We start from the raw sequence: 19895 nt of genomic DNA, 5'->3' as shown, positions 1-19895 counted from the left end.
AAAGCAAACAGCCTTCCAACTTTTCGCCGCGATACATTTTGACTGAGAGACAATCCTTGCAAAGTATTTTTAGTCAAGAGCCGTGTGCCAAGACAACCAACATCTGCTGTCAAAAATAAAACAAAGCAGGAGCACAGCAGCTGAACTCCGTGAATAGGAGAAACCCAAATGTTGCACTTATTTACATGGGTTTTAATTCCTTTCAGGGTGGGGTGAGACTAGTGCACAAACGCCACTCAAGTCCACCTGAACAAAGGATTTCAAATATGTATTTCTATCCCATGGACTGCAAGAAGATCCAACCTCTCCATTCTGAAGGAAATCAGCCCTGAGTGCTCACTGGAAGGACAGATCCTGAAGCTGAGGCTCCAATACTTTGGCCACCCCTCATGAGAAGAGAAGACTCCCTGGAAAAGACCCTGAAAGATGGAGGGCACAAGGAGAAGGGGATGACAGAGGACGAGATGGTTGGACAGCGTTCTCAAAGCTACCAGCATGAGTTTGACCAAACTGCGGGAGGCAGTGGAAGACAGGAGTGCTTGGCGTGCTCTGGTCCAGGGGGTCACGAAGAGTCGGACACGACTAAACGACTAAACAACAACAACATTTCCATCCTGCTCTTTACAAGTGGTTTTCCACCCACCCCAAATAAACTAGTCAGGTCTACGTTTGGCTTAGCTTTAGCAATACTGCAAGATGCTCCCCACTTGCCCTAACAAAAGCCAAGGTTATAGAAATACATGCTCCATAGCTGGAGGGAGCTCTTGGAAGAGGAAGAGATCAGGACAGACTTTATAATTCCAATGAACCCAAAGCTCTGGACCACTCTCTGTCCCAGGCTCTTCCTGCTCACGAAGCCCTGTTGCCTCTTTAGCTTCCAACACCTCCTCTCCCCAGTCTTCTCCCTCTGACCACCCATTGTAGTCCCATCACCAACCCCAGGGCTCTAAGCTTTCTTCCCTTGGGGGTTCCCTAGTTGGTGCCTCCTCTGCCTTCAGCCAGTCCATGACAGGCTGCTTCTGGTGCTCCTATCTTAGAGGAAGTCAAGGTGACAAGCCTTGTGGTTTGCTAGTGCTCCAGGCCTTCATTGACAATGAGAAGGCCTCTCCTCCTCCCGCTGGGGGGCAAGGAGGCGTGCTCGGCTCCCTGCTCCTGATTGCTTTTGCTGCCACGGCCAAGCCTTCCAGCCAACCAATAGGGCCGGCTGGTGGGCGGGGCTAGCCGCATTGCTCTGCTCCCAGTCTGTTCCTGCTTTCTTCGGATCTCCCTCCCTCTTAGGTCAGCTTCTTTTTGCATATTGACCTTGCTATGGACTTCGGTTGGTTGCCTTGGTTGCCCAAGGGGCCTGGTAGGACATTTTTATCCATTTGGCAAATTGGCACCAGCCTCTTGGGTTTTTTCGCCTACCTTGTAGCAATTCGTCACAACTTTCTGGTATTGGTGGTTAGGCACTGGAATATGTGTGCTGTGTTGGAGGATTGGGTATGCGTCATTATCTACCCCTCCTCTTTTGAGTATTCCGTTAAAGGAATCCGGCAGTCGTGGATCCTGTCCGATGCCCTGCTGGTGGCTAGGGCCATGGCACGACCTCCAGTGACATAATGGGGGAGCTTCCAGTTGTATTTGCATCAATAAGCTCCTCCCATTGGTTGTTAACCCTGATATGACTCTCGGCTGTGCAGGGTGGAGTCTGGTATTGCTGTTTCATCCAGTGCCTAAGCCAATACTACTCACATGCTGTAACCAATAAAAGTTGTGGCCTAAAATAACGTGTCTTTGTGTCTTATTGTAGTCCTATGTGGGTGGCGGGTCCTCGACTCACAATAGGGTTGTTCTTGGCTGGTGATTGAGTGCTCGTCCCTCATCCCCACCTAACATCCAGTTCGCAATAGATTCATGGATCTGCCGTTGTCAGAGGCAGAATAACGGGCTGGAAACTTCTAGAGCAATGAACATCTGTAGCAGGAACCAAAGCTGCTCCTCAGTCCCTCTCACACGCTCACAACACCATGAAGACAGGATGACGAGTTCCTTTGGAACTGGCGACTGGCAAGAAGGGCTGACAAAATTCATTCTAGGGAGCTGTCCAGTTGCTAAACACCTTCCACCCTCCTTTTGCAGTCAACACTGGGGGCGTGGGGCCTTGTGGCCTTGCCAGAGGGCTGTTAGCATCCCTCAAGTCCTCTCATTAATCCCACGCTGACGGTGCTGACATTCTAACTGCAACGTCACCCTCTCCACCAGCCAGCCTGCTTTCAATCTGGGGTACATGCCTCGGGGGAAGAGAAGCGAGGAACAGCTCCTCCTGCCATTAAGGCAAGCTTCAATCCTTCTGAGCTCTGCAGAAGTGAGCAAGGCCCACGTAGGCAGTTGACTCACACAGAGGGGATCCTGCAAAGCAGGTGGGAGTCTTAAGGCATGCTGTGTGGCTTGCAGTCCAATTACCTGCGGACGTTCATTCGTTTAGGGCCAACCTTTCTGTTTGTCAACGGCTCCCAAGGTTTGCCTTTTTGCAAGGAAAACACACACACACACAAAGGAAAAGGCTTCCAGCAATTCTATTTTCCTTTTTTGAAAGAAGGCACTACCTCTATAAACACCCTCCATATTCTACCCCCATGCAAGAAACACCCCCCCCCCACTCTAGAGGCATAAATTCATGCAGGGAACAGCACTTCCACCAAAATAGAAGTTCTTTATGCGTTATGCAACCGTCATTAAATATACAAAACCTCTCAGGAACCACAGCAAAACATTAAGGCCAGCATGGCTCAATCTTAAAAAAAAAGCTTTTCCATGCAAGCAGATGTTATGATATTCTATCAAACAGCATCAACACTTCTTGCTTAGTGACAACAGAAGACGGGTGTTTGTTAGGGAAAGGCGTTCGTTCTCATGTTCATTCAGCATTGGGGAAAACTATGCTTCTGATGGAGATCTGACGCTATCTGATAATCTAACAAACAGTTTGCAGTAAAGCCATGTAGACATGAAAAGATGGGGAGGGGCTGTTGCTCAGAGACGGAGTACACACTTTCCACAGAGGAAGTCAGAGGTTCAAACCCAGTTGAGGAACTCCAGGTTGCAGGATTAAATGCAGGTGCTGCCTGAACCTGCCTTTTCAAGGCGGATCAAAATGGGTGGTTTAAAATAACTAAAACTGAAACTTAAAAACCCCACTAAGCTTTTCTTCAAAATAATAGCTTGTATAATATTAAAGCAAGCTGCATAAAAGTGATCCATCGAGCAGTGCATTCAGAAACTTGTTGTAAAATGATTGTTAAATACATATATACACACAAAGCATCCCACTACTGAATGGAAAATAAAGATGGGTTAGCACTTGGGAGCTGCACCAGAATTTAGGAAAGTACTATCATGTGAAACTTGATTTAAATCCTAACTGCTTGCTGATTTAAACCATTGCTTTAGATCTCCTTGACTGAACTGATACAACTTAGTATTTCGTTACGTTTTATTTTTTGCCTTTTATCCCATTTGTTCACGCCTGAGGAACAGGAACCAAGCGCCCCTCTGCTTGCCCATAAGCAATAATGGGTGTGAGAGAGGCAGACTAGACATTTAAATATATGCAGGCGGTTTCATTTCCATTGCAAGACCAGACCGTTTCCTCAACTCAATATGTACTGCTTTCTTTTCAGAGGGGCACTCTGCACATTCATTAATTACTCATGCCCCCCCCCAACATTCAGGGGCCTTGGAAACAGCTTCCCACAGCTGCGTGGCACACAGTTGAGAAATGACGTTTGTCGTGGGCTGACCACGTGAGCCTACCATCACATGACCATCTCCATGCCAGCAAGGGGGACATTCATGACCAGCATAAAGTTGTTAAATGGACTCGTTTTCAAAAGGGGGTGGGGAAGAATCATTACTAATAGACTGTCAGGCTTCAACCTGCAAGCATTTTGAGACTTGAGAAATGAATGCACCAAGACCTGAACCTCAGGTAAGGGGAAACCTCCAAGCAATGTGGTGTCAAGAAGCTATTTTGCTAGACGACGCAACGCTTTTTCAACATTAGTGAGGAGGAGTACAAAAATACTTAAGCAAGATCAAGCACATAAAGATAAGCTTTGGGAGCTCGGTTTATACATTTGTCAGTTCTTCGAAAACTTGGCCATTAGCACCCTGGTGAAAACAGGCAAGCAGAGTCAAAAACAGGCTCTTAATGGGAACAGCCAAGACACAAGTCATGCCAGGTGCAATGGACGCAGGATTAACAGTTAGGTGCTCATGCCCAAGAGCAAGTTCTCACACACAAGCTGTAGTATATGCATTAGATGCCGACGAGCCACAGTTGCAAAGACACACCTTTCTCTTGCCTTTGTAGATTTGGGCTGTCCGCTTTCGCCGGCCTTCTCCTCCCTTGCTCTTGCACAGCCGCGACTCTCGATGGTGGCGGTGGGAGAGGAAGCCCTCTCGACTTTGTGGGTCTCATGTAGCCTTTCATTTGCTCGGCGCCTCGGGCTCTCCTCTCCTCTTTCTTCGTCGCTCTCGCTCCTTGGTCGCCCCCGTCAGCCACCGCCTGCGGGATCAGCTCGCCCGCTTCAGAGCCAGAACTCTGCACGCCCTTTGGTTGGGCTGCCTGGCTTGGCAGATGTGCCTCTTCCTCTTTGCTGGCCGCCTGCGCAGGGACGCTGATCTCTGGCTCCTTCACATCATCCAGCTTCAGAGGTTTGAATGGGTCTTTTGGTTTAGGAGCAGAAGCAGCTTCCTCCCTGTGGATATCCTCTGGGACCTTATCTGCCCCTGCCTTACTTCCTAAACTATCCGGACGTTCAGAGGTCTTTGGTTCAGCTCCTTTGCTTTTTTCAGCTGGCTCTGAGCTGCCACCAACAAGGGCGGTTGTCAGTGCCTGGAGTGCTGCTGCTTCTCTCTTGTTCTCCCAAAGGGGTGGCAATTCCTCAGAAGGGGTGCTGGTTTCTTTTCCGACAGATCCATTTCCTTCTGCCCCAGCAACCAGCAGGGCAGTCTCCTTGGGCACCTCTTCCGCTGGCAGTTCCGTGGGGCCAGGTCCAGAGCCTTGTCTTTTCTCCATCAAGCTTTCCCTTCCATCTTCATCCTGGACGGAGCTGAACGCCTTGTCCTTTCCTGCTGTTAGCTCCTGCTTGGCATGGGGTCTCTTGCTCTTCTTCCTTTTCTCCCTCGTTTCGTCGCCCGCTTTCAGCAAAAGGGAAGCCTCTATCGCGGCCTCGTGGCCTCCCAACTTGGCCACGTTTTCCTTTGGCTCATGCTGATCCTCCTGGTCGCTTTTACTGGCATCCTTCAGCATTTCGGAAAGAAAAGGCTGCTCCTTGCTCAGCTCGCTCATGAACTTGCCTGGGTCTTCTAGAAAGGGGCACCCCAGCCCTGGGCTTTTGGAAGGGGCTTCGTCAAGACCACCAGCACTGGGGGGAGCAAAGGGGCCAAACAAGCTCATCTTGTTCTCTTCCCAGTGTACCTGATGCCCCGGGGGAAGGCTTTTGATGTTCCTGTTCTCGTCTACAAACTCCATTTCCTCCATGCCTTGGAGGAAGCCAGCCAATTTGGGATGCTGCCCTTGGTTTGTGGGATCCACCTTTGCTTGCGAGGCGGGTTGGTCAGGGCCACTCCCTGCCTTCTTGCTTTTCCTGTCGTTGCCCCTCTTTGCAGCTTTTGCAGCAGGGTCTGGCTTACTGGCAAGAGCAGACCCGCCACCGCTTCCCTCCTTGCTGCTTCGTGGAGAAAGGGGCTCTTTCTGTTCATCTTCTCTTTGGTCCCCCAAAAGTGTGCCTGTCTCTCCTTTGGCTTCCCCCCAAAGAAAGGGACATTCCAAACTCAGCTTGTCTTTTCGATTCTTGACCTCCTCTGATCCTCTGGATGTTCTGCCCGCATCAGAACCTTGCCCTGCATCTCTTGCCTCCTTCAAGGGACGGTCTTTCTCTTGGACTTTACTCAGGGATGGAGCCTCCTCCGTTTTAGCCACCTCCCCAGACTTTGATTCCATGGCTTGGACACAAACCTGGTGGCTCTGCCCTCCTACATACCTTTTCCTCGGTTCTTCTGCCGCCTGCTCGGTAAAGGAATGGGGGGATTTCAGCAATTCTGTCCTGTCTCTAGCATCTAGACTAGCTTCCTGACCTTTCTCTGTGTCTTTAGCGAAGAGTTCCTGCTTTGCAGTGTTGGTTTTTGGATCAGAAGCAACCGGCTGCTCAACGCCACACTTCTTCGGGGCTGTGTCCAAACTCCCCTCCTCCTCCTTCTTTCTTTCAGATTTCCCCACCGGTTTTGCAGCAGGAACCTGCACTTCACTGCTCTCTGGCTTTTCAAGCAGAGGGGCGCCACCCCTGCCAGCAGCACCTGATTCTTTGGTGGTACCATCAGCCTTCTCAGAAGCCTTGCTCAGGTCAGAGGTGGCCTCCGGCAGAAACGGCTGCTCTGGCGGAGTCTTCCCGGACTTTTTGCTCCTCCCATCGCTGGTCCTCTTTTTGGGCTTGCTCCCCGGCAGGGCTGAAGCGGGGCTCTCCAAAATGGCGAAGCTGGGTCCTTTGCTCTCACCAGGCACGGTGGCTCCCTTGGCTTCAGGAGGACCTGCCTTGGCTGGTGTCTCCAAGATGAAAGGGTATGCCGAGGAAGGGAAGTCGACCCATTCGCTTCTGCCGGTTGGAGCCCCTTGCATCTTCTCCTTCAAGGAGGTTGCAGAAGGAGCTTGGAGCTCTGCCATATCTGCAGCCTCCGTCAGTTGGCTTGCAGCTAAGAGGTCGGCTCCTTTGCTGGAATCGTTCTTTTCTTTACTCTGGTCAGCTCTGCTTGCTTCAGCAGGCGAGGGGCCAGTGCCGCTCTCCGCCGCTGGAGGAAACGACGCCCCCAGTGAGCTTCTCTTCATGGCTTTCCTGCTCTTCCCCTCACTGCTCCTCTTTGGTTTCTCTTGCAACACTGCAGAGGCAAGACCTGCTTTGCTGTCCGCTGAGCTGGAGAAGCCAGCTACCTCGGGGCTACTGGCTGCCATGCTGCTTTCAGGAGGGGTCACAGCTTCCTCCGCCCCCGGTGCTTTGCCCACATCAGCCCGGTCTTCCAACAGGGACAGCAGCGGCGCTGGAGGATTCTTAATCCGCTTGCTTCTGCCATCGCTGCCCCTCTTCTTAGCCTGTGCCCCAGTCGGCTGTTCTGGTGTGCCAGAGCTGGCTCCCTTGGCCATCTCAGTGGAAGGTGCTTGAGCACTGCCAGGTGTCTTGGCGGGAGCGAAGAGCTTGCCCATATCAGACTTGCTTTCCAAGAAAAAGGGGGTTTCGGCTGAACCAAAATCAAGAGTGGCACTTTTTGCGGGGCTGCTCCCCTGTGCGTCGCCTGGTGAACACTCCCTGGTGGGGCTCGGCTCTGGCGCAACAGGGAATTTCTCCTTGCTCTTATCGGGAGAACTCATTTCCGTGGCTGGCTCCACGGCCTTTGCTTCAGCGGGAGATTTGGCAGCTCCCTCGCCAGGACTTCTGCCCTGCCTGCCCTTCTCTTCCTTCTTGGGCTCCTCCACCAGCACCTCCTGCAAAGGAACCAGGCCCTCTGGGGCGACCTTCTCACCTGCAGCTGCTGGTTTCTTAAGCAGGACTTCAGCTTCCTTGCTCACCGCAGGTTTGGCCTCCAAAGCGGGCACAATGGGGACAGAGTCCTTGTGAGCTGAGCCTTCCTCCAATGGCCTGCTTTTCCCAAAGGGTACCATTTCCACAGGACTGGCCTGTGGCCAGGTGGGGCTTCCTGGCTGATTCTTCTGGACACAGCACTTCAGCTGCTCCTCAGGAGGCTCCCTGCTTTTAGATGGCGATTTCAAGCTGCCATCCCTCATCTCTTCCACTTGGCCAAATTTTGCATCCAACGCAACATTATCAGCCGGAAGGGCCAGCTCTCCTTTTACAGAAACCGGGGCAAGGCTGTCCATAATTTGGCCCTCTCTCTCAAGCACTGAAGGATCCTTCCCGGGGACGTCCACAGGAGCTCTTGAGACCTCTTTAGCGCTCTTCCGGGGCTCAGTAAAGGGGACCTCGGGCTTCTGGGGTTCAGGAGCACACAGGGGAGCTTGGGGCCTTTCGGAGCTGTCCTCCCACATCTCTGCCCCCCTTGGCTGCTGGACCCTCTTCTGCTTCTGCTTTTTCTTCTTCTTCTTCAGCGCCGCGGAAGCTTCCAGGTCCCAGCTCTCCCTCGCGCCCTCTGCAAACTCAAACGCCTGGCCAGCTGCCTTCCTGTAAGGAGCTCTGCTCCGGGGGGATGTCCCAGCGACAAAGCCACTGCACTCTGTCGCCGAAAAGGGGTCACCGCCTTGGTTGTGGCTCCTGGGTGCAGCCGGGAGACCTACAAGAAGCTCCTCTGGGGCATCCGCCGCAGGCAGCCAGGCAGGCTTCGCTCTGCCAACCCTGCGGTGGTGGTCGCTGGGTTTGTTAGCATGTCTTCCTTGGGTAGGAAGCGCACCTGGAATACAGGAAGGTTGCTGGAGTACCAGAGGGATTACTCACCAAAAGCGGCATTCAGCCAGGCTCCCAGTGCCTACAGTCAATGCTAACTCCCACTTTAGTTAAGTGCAGTTGTGGTAGCAAGATAAGGGGTTGTGGAGTACCAATCTCCCCTACTTTTTGCATTTCTCTCCGCCAAACGTATCTTGTAACATGGACAAAGTCTCTGGAAGAGTCATCGCTTCTACGTTACAGGGCAATGCAAGAATTGCTTTTGTGCTTAGAGATCCCATAAGGCCTTTTTAGGGTGGATTTAAGGGCCTGCCTTCCCTCTTTTTCTGGGGTGTGGGGGAGGCCAGGTGCATGCAGGCAAGAGCTCTGGAAACAGGGAACTCTCCCAGCAGGAAGCAAGCTCTGTTGACAAGCTGGGGGCATGACAGAGCATGGGGGCACATGGCTAGATGGAGAAGGCAGGGATAGCTCAGTGATGAGAAAGGGGATCATTTGCTGCGGTTGGAGAACATAGGGTGCTTATCTTGCTCACAGCAAAGACTGCAAAGCCAACTTTGCACTGTTGGGACCCCAAATCACCCCCAGATGGGCAGTGGGAATGCACACTTTAAGGGAAAAGATTTAGGACAGGCCAAAAAAACCCCACACCCCCCAAAAAACAACAGACCAGCATTGTTATGAGGTCTGTGACCAAAATGGTTCTCCTAAATGTCAGATCGGAAATGAGACCTATATGGTAACCAGAAGGAGACAATGTTGCATAGAAGATTCAGTCATGGGGGAGAGTTGCCTGTATTTAACCTGGCTCCCAGTATGGGGGTGGAAGGGGGGCAGAGATTCCCAGTTTTGGGACTGGGGAACAAGTAGAAATAAGAAACAAGAAATAAAGCTGAGGCCGTTTCCTAACCACACAGGAGAAGGAAGAGGTTTGCCTCTTCGGCTGCAAAGGGATAGGCAATTTGCAACACAGAGAGAAATGTAAGAGTATGGTGGAGACGGAAAACAAGAACGGGAGATGCAGCTCAGCTCAGCTGCTCCTCTGTTGCCACTACCACTGCCTACCTGCAGGTTCCAGGGCGGCCTTTCCCTGGGGCAGCTCCACAGGATGGTCAGGGCGAGCTTCAGGTGCTTCCTTTGGCTTGGCCACTTCCACCACAGCAGCCAAGGGCTCCTTAGCGTCTGCTTTGGACTCTCCCGGGGGTACCGGTTCTTTTGACTCTGCTAGAAATAAAAGCATAAAAACATCAGTGTTTTTCTTTTTCTAAAGGAAGAAGACAAGACTGGCAGGTGCTAGGATAGTTGTGTACAGTGGTGCCTCGCAAGACGAAAATAATCCGTTCCGCGAGTCTCTTCGTCTAGCGGTTTTTTCGTCTTGCGAAGCAACCCTATTAGCGGCTTAGCGGATTAGCGCTATTAGCGGCTATTAAAGGCTTAGCGGCTAAAAGGCTATTAGCGGCTTAGTGGCTTAGAAAAAGGGGGGAAAGCGAAAAAAATCGCAAGACTCGCAAGACATTTTCATCTTGCGAAGCAAGCCCATAGGGAAATTCGTCTTGCGAAGTGCATCGAAAAATGGAAAACCCTTTCGTTTAGCGGGTTTTTCGTCTTACGGGGCACCACTGTACAAACATAGACTTGCCATGGACAAAATGAACGATATCTGGAATTCATTATTTTATACCTGACATTTAGAAGACATCTGAAGGCAGCCCTGTTCAGGGAAGTTTTTAATATGTGACATTTCAGTGTATCTTTCATCTTTGTTGGAAGCCGCCCAGAGTGGCTGGGGAAACCCAACCAGATGGACGGGGTACAAATAATAAATGATGATGATGATGATGATAAATATCGTATTAGTTTGCTTGGTTAAGGAAAACAACTATTCCCCCCCCTTTTTGTAATGGTACACAATATCTTTCTTGTTGTTCTGTTTTGCTTACTACATGGGTACACTTTCTTGTTTCTTCTTCTTTTGTGTGTCTTATCTTATTCTGTGCACTTGTAATTTTATACCCTTTGTTTCTCAATAAAGAATATAAAATAAATAAATAAGAAAGAAACGAGTAGTCAAGACAGGATAGCCATCTCCAACTATCTAAACGGCTGCCACATGAAAGGTGGAGCTAGCTTGATTTCTGCTGCTCCAGAGGGGAGGACCGAAGCCAATTGGATTCAAATGACACAAAAGGAGACAGACTTCAGCTAAACTTTAGGAATAACTTTCTGACTGTAAGAGCCGTTTGACAGTGGAAAAGACTTCATCGGAAGGTGGTCGGCTCTCCTTCACTGGAGGTTTTCAGGCAGAGGTTAGGCGACCGTATGACAGGGATTCTTTAGCTGTGAAGGGGGTTGGAGCAGTTGACGCCTGGGGGAGCCAAACCTACCATTCAATGATTCTATGAGAATCACCACCTCTGCCCCCACCAGCTTGCTCCCATGACCGAAAACACATTTGCTAGGTAACAAGTCAAAACCAGCTGCCCAAGACTGCAGAGGACAGATAAATACACCAGCCTCACCATGATCCTGGGCTGAGCGATGTAGACCATTGGCCTGGCCAAATGCAGCCATCAGGACAGTACAGTGGTACCTTGGGTTACATACACTTCAGGTTACATACGCTTCAGGTTACATACGCTTCAGGTTACAGACTCCCCTAACCCAGAAATAGTACCTCGGGTTAAGAACTTTGCTTCAGGATGAGAACAGAAATTGTGCGGCGGCGGCATGGCAGCAGCAGGAGGCCCCATTAGGTGCTTCAGGTTAAGAACAGTTTCAGGTTAAGAATGGACCTCCAGAACGAATTAAGTACGTAACCAGAGGTACCAATGTATTGCCCGTTTCAAGAGCTCTGCCTGCCAATATCCCCAGTGTGCAGCTGTCCATCCATCCACTCTGTTTCTTCCAAACACCCCAATCGCCAGCTCAGCCCCCACCTCTATTGTACTTGTGGGGGCACCGCTGGTGGGCCTCCCTGCTGCTGCCTCCCCACTATGAGAGAAGCAGGCTCAATCTCCTGATATGAGGAGGGTGTGGCTTCCATTGGCGCTGGCAGAAGGAAGGAAAGCAGCTTTCCCCCTAGGAAGTGACATCTTTCCCCCACATCTTTCCTTACCTGCAGGCTCCGGATGAGGTGCCACAGGTGGAACAGACAGCGGCTGCTTGTTCTCCTCCGGCTTCTCGGCAGGCTTGCTGGGAGGCTGTTTGTCCTTTTCCCCAAGCTTCTCCAGAGCAGGGAAGGTCTCCCAAGGCTGGAGGGGCGAAGAAGGCGTCTTAGGCCCTTCTTGGCTCGCAGCGGGCTGGTTGGGAGAGATCTTGCTCTCTTCCGCTTTCTTCTCTAAGTGCTGGCTGGGAGAAGCTTTGGGCTCTTCTGCTTTGGGGGCTGGAGCAGCTTTACTCGCCCCCTCCTGCACATGCGGGCCCTCGCTGACCTTCTCTGTGTGTTGGGCAGGAGGAGCCTTTGGCTCTTCGACTTTCGGGCTTGGGGGCTGCCTCTCCTTTTCCTCCATGGGCAAAATGAGAGGGGGCTTGGTTTCCACCATTTTCTGGGTGGGAGGCTTGGTTGCTGCGCTTGCCTCCTTCTCCTCTCCCCATTGGCTGAAGAAAGGCTGGCTGTCGTCCACTTTCTGGCTGGGAGGAGTCTTCCTTGCGAGCTCCTCTGCCTTCTGGGACTGGCTGGTCTCTTCCTTCTCCTTGTGCTGGGTGGGGGAAGGCCAGCTCTCCTCCTGTTTCCCCAGCACAGGAAAACCGCCAGTACCTGGAGCTGTAGCGTCTGCGGCCTTCGCTTTCTGCTCCTTCGTCGCTTCTGGAGAGCCTATACATAGCAAAAGAAAGAAGAGGTGACTTTTTTCATCTACGCCAGTGTTTCCCAACCTTGTGCCTCCAGCTGTTTTTGAACTACAACTCCCATCAACCCTGACTAGCAAGACCAGTGGCAAGGGATGATGGGAATTGTAGTCCAAAAACAGCTGGAGGCACAAGGTTGGGAAACACTGCTCTACGCCACCCAACTGCCAATGAGTCCCCTCTAGGATCAGTGATACCAGTCCACTCATCTGTCCTCAACCAACACATCTCCAAAAGAAGCAGGTGGCTGGATGGCGGGGGCTGGGGACAGATGGACAGTGACCATCCCATTCCTGCCCTGCCCGTGAGCTTCCGCCCAGGATGTGGGGAGACAACCTGTCCTGCACAGTGCTACACTACCTTGGAAGGAGCAGGTCTGTGGCTTGCGGGTGCTCACATTTGGCTAAGGTAGCCTTAGTGGTTGGAGTGCCTTTTTCTAGCTCTGTCCAATTCATCAGCTTTCGGACAGGAAAGACTGCATTGCAAGGGGCTGGAGTAGATTTTTATTTTATTCACTATATTTATAGGCTGCCCTCCATCCAAAAATCTCACAAGAGAAAAACAAGATGGCCCTTGGGGTCCCTTCCAACTCTACAATTCTGATTTGGCCATTGCGCTCCATGAGCTGGGGACTTCCACGCTAGATTACTGCGCCATGCAACACCTGGGGCTGCCCTTGAAGACAACTCGGAAACTTTAACTGGTCCAAAACGAAGAGTTGCTCTTGAGCTCGAATCCTGCTTGCTGGTTTCCCACAGGTATCTGTTGGGCCATCTGACGTGATCCAGCAGGCTCTTTTTATGTTTTTACGGTTAAAGGCTTAAATTACTTAGGCCCTGTCAGGGAACTGCCATCGGAGCCCAGGGTGGTGGCAAGGCTTCCAGACGCTGGGGAGGGAACCAGCAGGGAGAGAGGGAGAACTTCCGCTGAGGAAGGAGAGGAGGAGGGGGCGTCGGAGGGAAGGCTCAGGGATGCTTCCAGCGAGACCAGCGGAGAGAGCTCAGGACCTCCCATTGGGACGCCCACTCTGCGCAGAAAGCTATCGCGCAGGGAATCTAGGCGGAGACTCACTGTCAAGGAGCTTTTATGTTGGAAGAAATTTAGGAAACGCCCACTGACGGATTCTGCCAGTGATTAAGACAGCCACGAAGTAAGGGCTGTTCGGTCAGGGAAAGTTTTAGCCAACTACTCAGCTTGGAGCGGTTCGGCGCTTACGCACAAGCAACCCCTTATCCCATTACAGGCCCCAAATACCTGAAACAGCCCCCTCCCATCCCTAAAGAACCTCTTAGGTGTTAAGATCGGCAAAGGGACTCACTCCTCTTTGTGGTTCCAGCACCCTCAGAAGTGTGCGGAGCGGGGCAGACCTTAGGGTGGGGAATGTCTTACCCACAGAGGTACGGTCTTCGTCCTATGCTGAAGACACACTTCTTTACCCTGGCATTTGACACATGAGATCATGACAACAACGGCTGGAGGCTGCAATGCTTCTGGATACCAGTTACTGGAAACCACAGGAGACAGAGCTCTTGTGCTCCGATTCTGCTTCTGCTCAGATTCCCATTGAGGCACCTGGTTGGCCACTGTGAGAACAGGACGCTAGTCTAGATGGGCCATTGGCTGCCATGGGTTGGCTGGACGCAGAGGAATAGCAGGTGGTACCAGCTGGGGAACCCCCAAGGTAAGAAGGTTCAGAGCCTGGGGCATGACAAGGGGTGGTCAGAGGGAGCAGAGGGAGGAGGAAGCCGAAGAGGTAACAGGGTTTAGTGAGCAGGGAGAGGCTGTGGCAGAGAGAAATCTAGACTCTAGAGGCAGAAGCGGAAGCTGGAGAGCAGGGAAGCTAAAAGGCAGAGATAGGCTGGTGAGGAAGCCAGGGGGTCTCCCTTCTCCTGCTGCAACCAGCTCCCCTCTCCCTTGGTCTCCCAGAACCATAAGAGGCATGGAGAGAGCGAAGCAAAGACAGACAAGATGAAAGAGCCTCAGGTCGCTTGGGAAGGACCCGGGGGATGGGAGACTTAGAGAGCAGTGGGAAGGAAGACCTTTAATCCTCGCAACTGCCTCAGTGGGGAAAGAGGAAGACTTGCTGTGCTGACTAGGCCGGAGCTTTTATTTTTTGGGATAAAGAGTTAACTTCACTGACACCTTGTGAGTTAAAACAAAATAAAAAAAATTCCTTCCAGTAGCACCTTAAAGACCAACTAAGTTAGTTCTAGGTATGAGCTTTCGTGTGCATGCACACTTCTTCAGATACTGTTCTGACTATGGCAGACCAACACGGCTACCTATCTGTAACCTTGTGAGTTGTTGCTGATCTGCGCCCAACCTGACCCAGGAGGGCTCTTCTTATGTTCTTACTAGATTTACATTTTAGGGACTCAACTTATTCTTGTGGTTGTGATTTGTTTTGAACTGTTTGCAATGTATTTTCAATTGCTGTGACCCTCCCTGGGACCTCGGGGTAACGGCGGGGCAGTAATCAAAATACGCTAGGGGAAGTCTGCTCTAGAGAGAACTCTAAATGGCAGCTTTATCTGGAACTCTAGCATGTTGGAATACTGCTGGCTGGGGGCTGCTGCGTTTGCAGGAAATCTGGTGCCACCGTTCCAACTGTAGGAGCTCCAGCAGAGAACGAGGTCATGGAAGAGCAAAGCAGGACAGGATGCGGGCGTCAGGAGGGCCATTGATGGAGATGACGGTGTGAGACAGAGAAGGAGGGAGTGAAGGTTTGGGGGCAAAGGGGGCAGGGGGAGAAGTCTATACCCCAGACCCATTTCTTGTGGGTTCCTGCTTGTGGGACCAATTGGCACTTGACAGAAGACCGTTTCCTGTGCAAACCCAGAACCCGCCTCCTTTTCAAGCTTTGCAAGCAAGCCAAGAAACAAACACACACTACGAAGTCTCGAGGGCAAGCTCACCTGCCAGGGATTCTTTGAGAGGAAGAGATTTCTGGTCAAATGACGGTTCAAACCCCATCAGCTCTTCCACTGCAGGGGCAGGCCCGTGACCTCCGACCGCAGGAGAAGCTGGAAAAGAAAAGGAAAGAAACGACTTAAGCAGAAGATTTAAAGGTGCGTGTTCCTCCTGCTGCCGACGCCACCATTTGGAAACAGAACAAAGCAAACGGCCGAGAAAGAAAGGGGGGTCATCTTTGCTGCCTTTGGGATGGCAGGGTGAGTTCGGAGCAATTTCAGAGCCAAATCGTTAACCGGTTGCCCCACTATGCAGAAGTCAGGAGTACAAATAAATTTCATGATAATAATTATATTTATTTATAATCTGCCTCGTCCCCAGACTGGGAAGCTCAATTATAAATCATCCCAAATGTCATGAGTTGGGGAAGAAAGCCGGACACCCCTTGCCCAAGAAACCCCATAGCCCCAGGGGGCAAGAACCACAACCCATGTTTTTCCTCTGCTTGGTTTGCAGGTTGCTTGGGGTGAACAGGACACCAGAAAGGCCACATTGGGGTGGGGCAGTCCTGTCCCCAACTCACTCAGCCTATCCACCCCACACTGCCATGAAACAGCTCTGGCAATGATGCAATGGAGCCTATCGCTGCAAGCAATCATCCAGCAAGGGTAATATCCAGATCTCAAACGCGAGCCAGCTTTCCACGGAGCTCTTCCTTCTCACCTGCTGGCGCGGACTGCTTTGACTCTGGTGGATTGGGCTCTGTGACATCTACCAGACCTGTGTCGGAGTATCCTGGAAAGTTCGTCAGGATCTTGCCGGGTGCTGGGCACAAAGAGAGGGTGGGGGTGGGGAATAAGCTATTCGCACAGAAACTGAGCTGGAGCCACCAGCCAGTCTGAATGGCTTTTGGGCAGGTGCTCTGCGTGACACGACAGCAAACAGGCAGCATCCATATAGCATGTAGTTGAGAGAGAGAAAGCCTTGAACTGGGGGGGGGGGGGATAAAGGTCATTCAAAGTGCTAATGGGGCAAGTGTAGATACCACAGACCCGCCCCCCTCCCCAGGTAAAAGCTTTCTTCACCAGATTCTCTCCGTTCAATCTCTCCTTCCTGCTCCTCACCCTTTCAAGAGGACCTTACCTACTTCCACCGGTGGAACAAGAAGGGGGAGTTGGGGGCCACCAGACTGGGTAGAGTCATGCATCGCTCTCTGCCTCCAGCTTCAGCCAGGATGCATGAAGACAGGGGTGGGGAAGCAGGACCTGGAAGGGAGTGGGAATGGCAGAACCCCAAAAGCTGGGAAGCAAAGGATTCTGGGAAACGTCTCGTGATGTTTTGCTGCTCTTTCCCCACTTTGCGCCACCAAAACTCCGCCTTCCTCTCTGAGAATCAAGGTGTTGTTTGGAAACAGCAGGTGGGTCCATGCCAATGCCTGACTGAAGAGCCACAAAAGAACACGCACCTCCTCTCTGGAGATGCTTCTGCCTTTTTTTACCTGGCGGCTCAAAGAAAGGTGTTCCTTGTCCCTCTGCTAAGTGCTGAGGTCTCAACCAGAAATCTTCAGGAAGTCCTGTCTCTCCTGCAGGCACTACGGGAAACAATGAGCAGATACACAGGCTTTCGTGAAAGCCCACCCAAAAGGTGGCTTCACGACAGGTTACCTTTGCAGACCCCCCAAGTCAAACCACCCCAGGTTTTTTGTTTCGCCGGAAAAGAGGTGGAGTTAGAGGACCACCAGCAGGTCTTCTAGGTGGTGTTTGCTGAGCAGCTGTGGCTGACTCAGGATTGCTCCAATTCGCACCGGGGCTCCCCTGGAACACCCACAGAGGTCAGCTACACAACTGGCAGCCTCAAATCCTACTGCAGACCTGGGTGCCGTCTTGCTTTGATTCTACTTGTCCTCTTTTTTCTCTCGAACAGAGGAAAAGCAGGGATCTCATCTCCACAACATCTTTGGCAGCCACGTATTAGCCCTAGAGTGCAGATTTGCTCCTGCTTTTCTCTTCTTCCTAAAATGCAGCTTGCAGACCCATGCATACTCGCCTCACACCCTAGGTTACCAGCTGCTGGTTGCCTCCTCCCTGCCCCCCGCCCCATTCGCCCCCAGGACTTCTGGTGTTCTTGGCAGAGGCAACAGATCAGCATGGGCTCACCTGCTTCATTCTGGTTCAGCAGAGACTCTGCCCCGGAATCGAGGAAGGCCATGGGGTCAAAAATGTTTGCAGGAGGGTGTTGGGGTCCCAGAGGGGGCTGCTCAGGAGCCCCTGCAATTCCGTAAGGTGCTGTAAAAAACAAGGCAGGTTTTTTGCACCACCAGCTACCACATTTCCCTTGCCATCCACTATGTGGGAGTTCACGCTTAGACTGAACCAAGCTGAGGCTGATTCGGTCTCTCAAGTGGGATGCAATGCGTTTCCATCAACTAACAAACCAATACAAACCTTGCAGGAAACGAAGCCCCGGCAGCTAATTGAGTCAGGATTTCCTTTCCAGGTAGCATTTTGCACTGAGAAAAACACACTTCCAGATAAGGAAGAAAATCTTCATTTCCCCTCGCTGCTACCAGCACTCCCAAGTCTTAAGCTTGAGCTTATTACTTTCCTGGTGTTTTGTGACAGCAGGAGGAGGAAGGAAAACTACAAAGTGTCTTTTAAATAGATTCCCCAAACCTTGGGTCCCAAAATGATTTGGACCCCGTCATCCCCAGCCAGCATCCAGGGGGTTCTCTAAAACCAGAGGTGGAGAGACTTGGTGGCAGCACAATCACAGCAGCTGTCTGGTAACTGCTTGCCAGCTCTAGTTTACAAAGCCTCTGGTCCTGCTGTGGTCGCCTGCAGCTAACCAGCAAGGAACCACCTGATGCCCTAGTCCTAAGTCTTGCAAAACTGAACGAGCAGAGCATCATGAGACAGGTGAGTGTGGCAATGGCAGCCACAGGAAGCAGCAGAGGGGGTGAAAGAGGGTTAATAAAGTGGGGAGGTAGCAACAAGGCCCCATCACACCCAAGAGTGCCTTGCAGAGTGCCTAGGCTTTGTCTTAGCCTTGTGGTGCAGACTTCAGAGGCGGCCTGCCCACCAGTCTTAGGCCAATGTTCAGCAGGGCTGTACCGTAATATCAATGCAGACTGGCCTTTGGCCTCAGATATATTCTCCTGGGGGTCAGAGCAAGCAGAGGGGAGGGAAGCAGAAAGTGAGGAAGGAGGACAGGTTAAACATTTTCCCAGAGAAGCAGGAGGGCTACACAGAAGCCCCAAATGTTGCACCTCTAATGCCATTCAATTCTGGCTGCAGAGGATTGGGATTTTTTTGTTTCCACCAGCCACAGAGAGAAAGGAGGGCTGGGAGACTGGCCGACCAACAGGAGCAAAATGTTGGTGAAGTGGTGGTATTCAATTCCCTCACCGCCACTCTGGATAATGGGACACTTTGCCCAGGAATTAAAGGTTTCAAATCAACGTGGTCTTCTTCACACTTCCAAGCTTTCCTCCAAACACCAAAACGGCAGTCTATAATTTCACAAAAAAAAATAAAAATCTAAGGGAGGCATGAAGCAGCCCAGCCTCACGACCGACGGCATGATTGCAAGCATGCAGATTTTTCAAGACCCACTGGCAGATTAGAAGTCTACTGAGAAAGCAGATTATGTCCCTCAGTGCTCTCCATAATTAACACGAGTTTCAAAGCACACTGGAGGAGGAGGAAGAAGAAGAAAGATGTCAGCCATGCAGAAGAATTCCTTAGTGGCACTTGAAGCGGGGAGAGTGTTACGCAACCGGCAAGCGCGGCGGAGAGAATTGTACCATGGACTTCTTGCGAAGCTCCAAAATACTCCCCGAAAGGCGGCACATTCGTCATTTCCTGAGGAAGCAGCAGAAGGTCGGACAGGACATCTTCGCGGTGCATCTTAAAAGGCTCTATGGGACAATCAGCAGATAGTTGGCATCTTTCTCCGGGGTCTTGAGCCGTGGCACAGTTCAGGACAGCTTCCATCTTGACTCAGCAGCCCAGGACACCCCCATGCCCCTGCCACCTGCAGTGCCAGCCCTGCCTGCTGTGCAACAGACGTGGCAATCGGCGAGAGAGGGGTACAGGGGGGCATGGAAATGGGGTGCAAAGGAGCTGAGGCTAGCTGAGCCTCATCTAGCTTACAGGCTACCTACTGAGAACAGAGTCCAAGGGGAAGGAGGGCTTAGGAAGATGAATATCCTTCTCCCCCCACCCCACCAAAAAAACCCAACCCTAGGAAAAAAATGTGTGTCTAAAGGACTTGCTATAGTGAAATTTTGGCCACTCAGCCGTCAAAAAGGAGACAGAGCTTGAGCTTCAGTTCTGTGTGGAAGCACAGCACTTTTTAATGATGAGCTACAGCCAGACAAGTAGCTCAGTTGACAGAGCATGAGGCTCTTAATCTCAGGGTCAGGGGTTCAATCCCCACATTGGTCAAAAGATTCCTGATTTGCACAGGGTTGGACTAGATGACCCTCATGGTCCCTTCCAACTTTATGATTCTATGATTCTACGTCTATCAAGGGAACCAGAAGTGTGCTCTGCAAAGGTTAGCAGATGTCGAATTCTGGGCTCACTGCTGTGGGATCCTCAACCGAGCTAACTTCGTTCCAGGTATAGCTTTAAAGATGTTACTGTCACTAAAACTTGTGCCAGGGATGGGTAATGTGAGGCACTCGAAAAGTTGCTGGATGACAATTAT

At 51.5% G+C, this 19895-nt stretch overlaps 2 protein-coding genes across 27 annotated transcripts in view; one reads left to right on the top strand and one right to left on the bottom strand.

The window, feature by feature from the left end:
* LOC310827790 (cytochrome P450 2C25-like) overlaps positions 1–11263 on the top strand; it is a 244651-nt gene extending 233388 nt beyond the window's left edge. The window contains exon 10 of the transcript XR_014556493.1: positions 11073–11263. The gene's annotated coding sequence lies outside the window, so the exon portion shown is untranslated. The remainder of the gene's footprint in view (positions 1–11072) is intronic.
* The window catches only part of MAP4 (microtubule associated protein 4), a 211689-nt gene that overhangs the window by 71555 nt on the left and 120239 nt on the right, over positions 1–19895 (bottom strand). For 13 of the 26 annotated variants that reach the window (XM_083703874.1, XM_083703897.1, XM_083703878.1 and 10 more), the window contains 8 exons: positions 18988–19101; positions 17342–17470; positions 16684–16776; positions 15909–16010; positions 15191–15298; positions 11545–12243; positions 9495–9653; positions 4336–8439 (listed from right to left, as the gene is read on the bottom strand). In XM_083703874.1, the coding sequence (XP_083560000.1) occupies positions 4336–8439; positions 9495–9653; positions 11545–12243; positions 15191–15298; positions 15909–16010; positions 16684–16776; positions 17342–17470; positions 18988–19101 (5508 nt within the window). The remainder of the gene's footprint in view (positions 1–4335; positions 8440–9494; positions 9654–11544; positions 12244–15190; positions 15299–15908; positions 16011–16683; positions 16777–17341; positions 17471–18987; positions 19102–19895) is intronic. The other 13 variants (XM_083703893.1, XM_083703888.1, XM_083703894.1 and 10 more) reach the window with 9 other exon arrangements.

This window comes from Podarcis gaigeae (assembly GCF_964106915.1).
Source record: "Podarcis gaigeae genome assembly, chromosome: 12".
NCBI classification, from domain to species: Eukaryota; Metazoa; Chordata; class Lepidosauria; order Squamata; family Lacertidae; genus Podarcis; species Podarcis gaigeae.
Note: the sequence above shows the minus strand (reverse complement) of the source record. Positions and strands in the feature narration are given on the sequence as shown.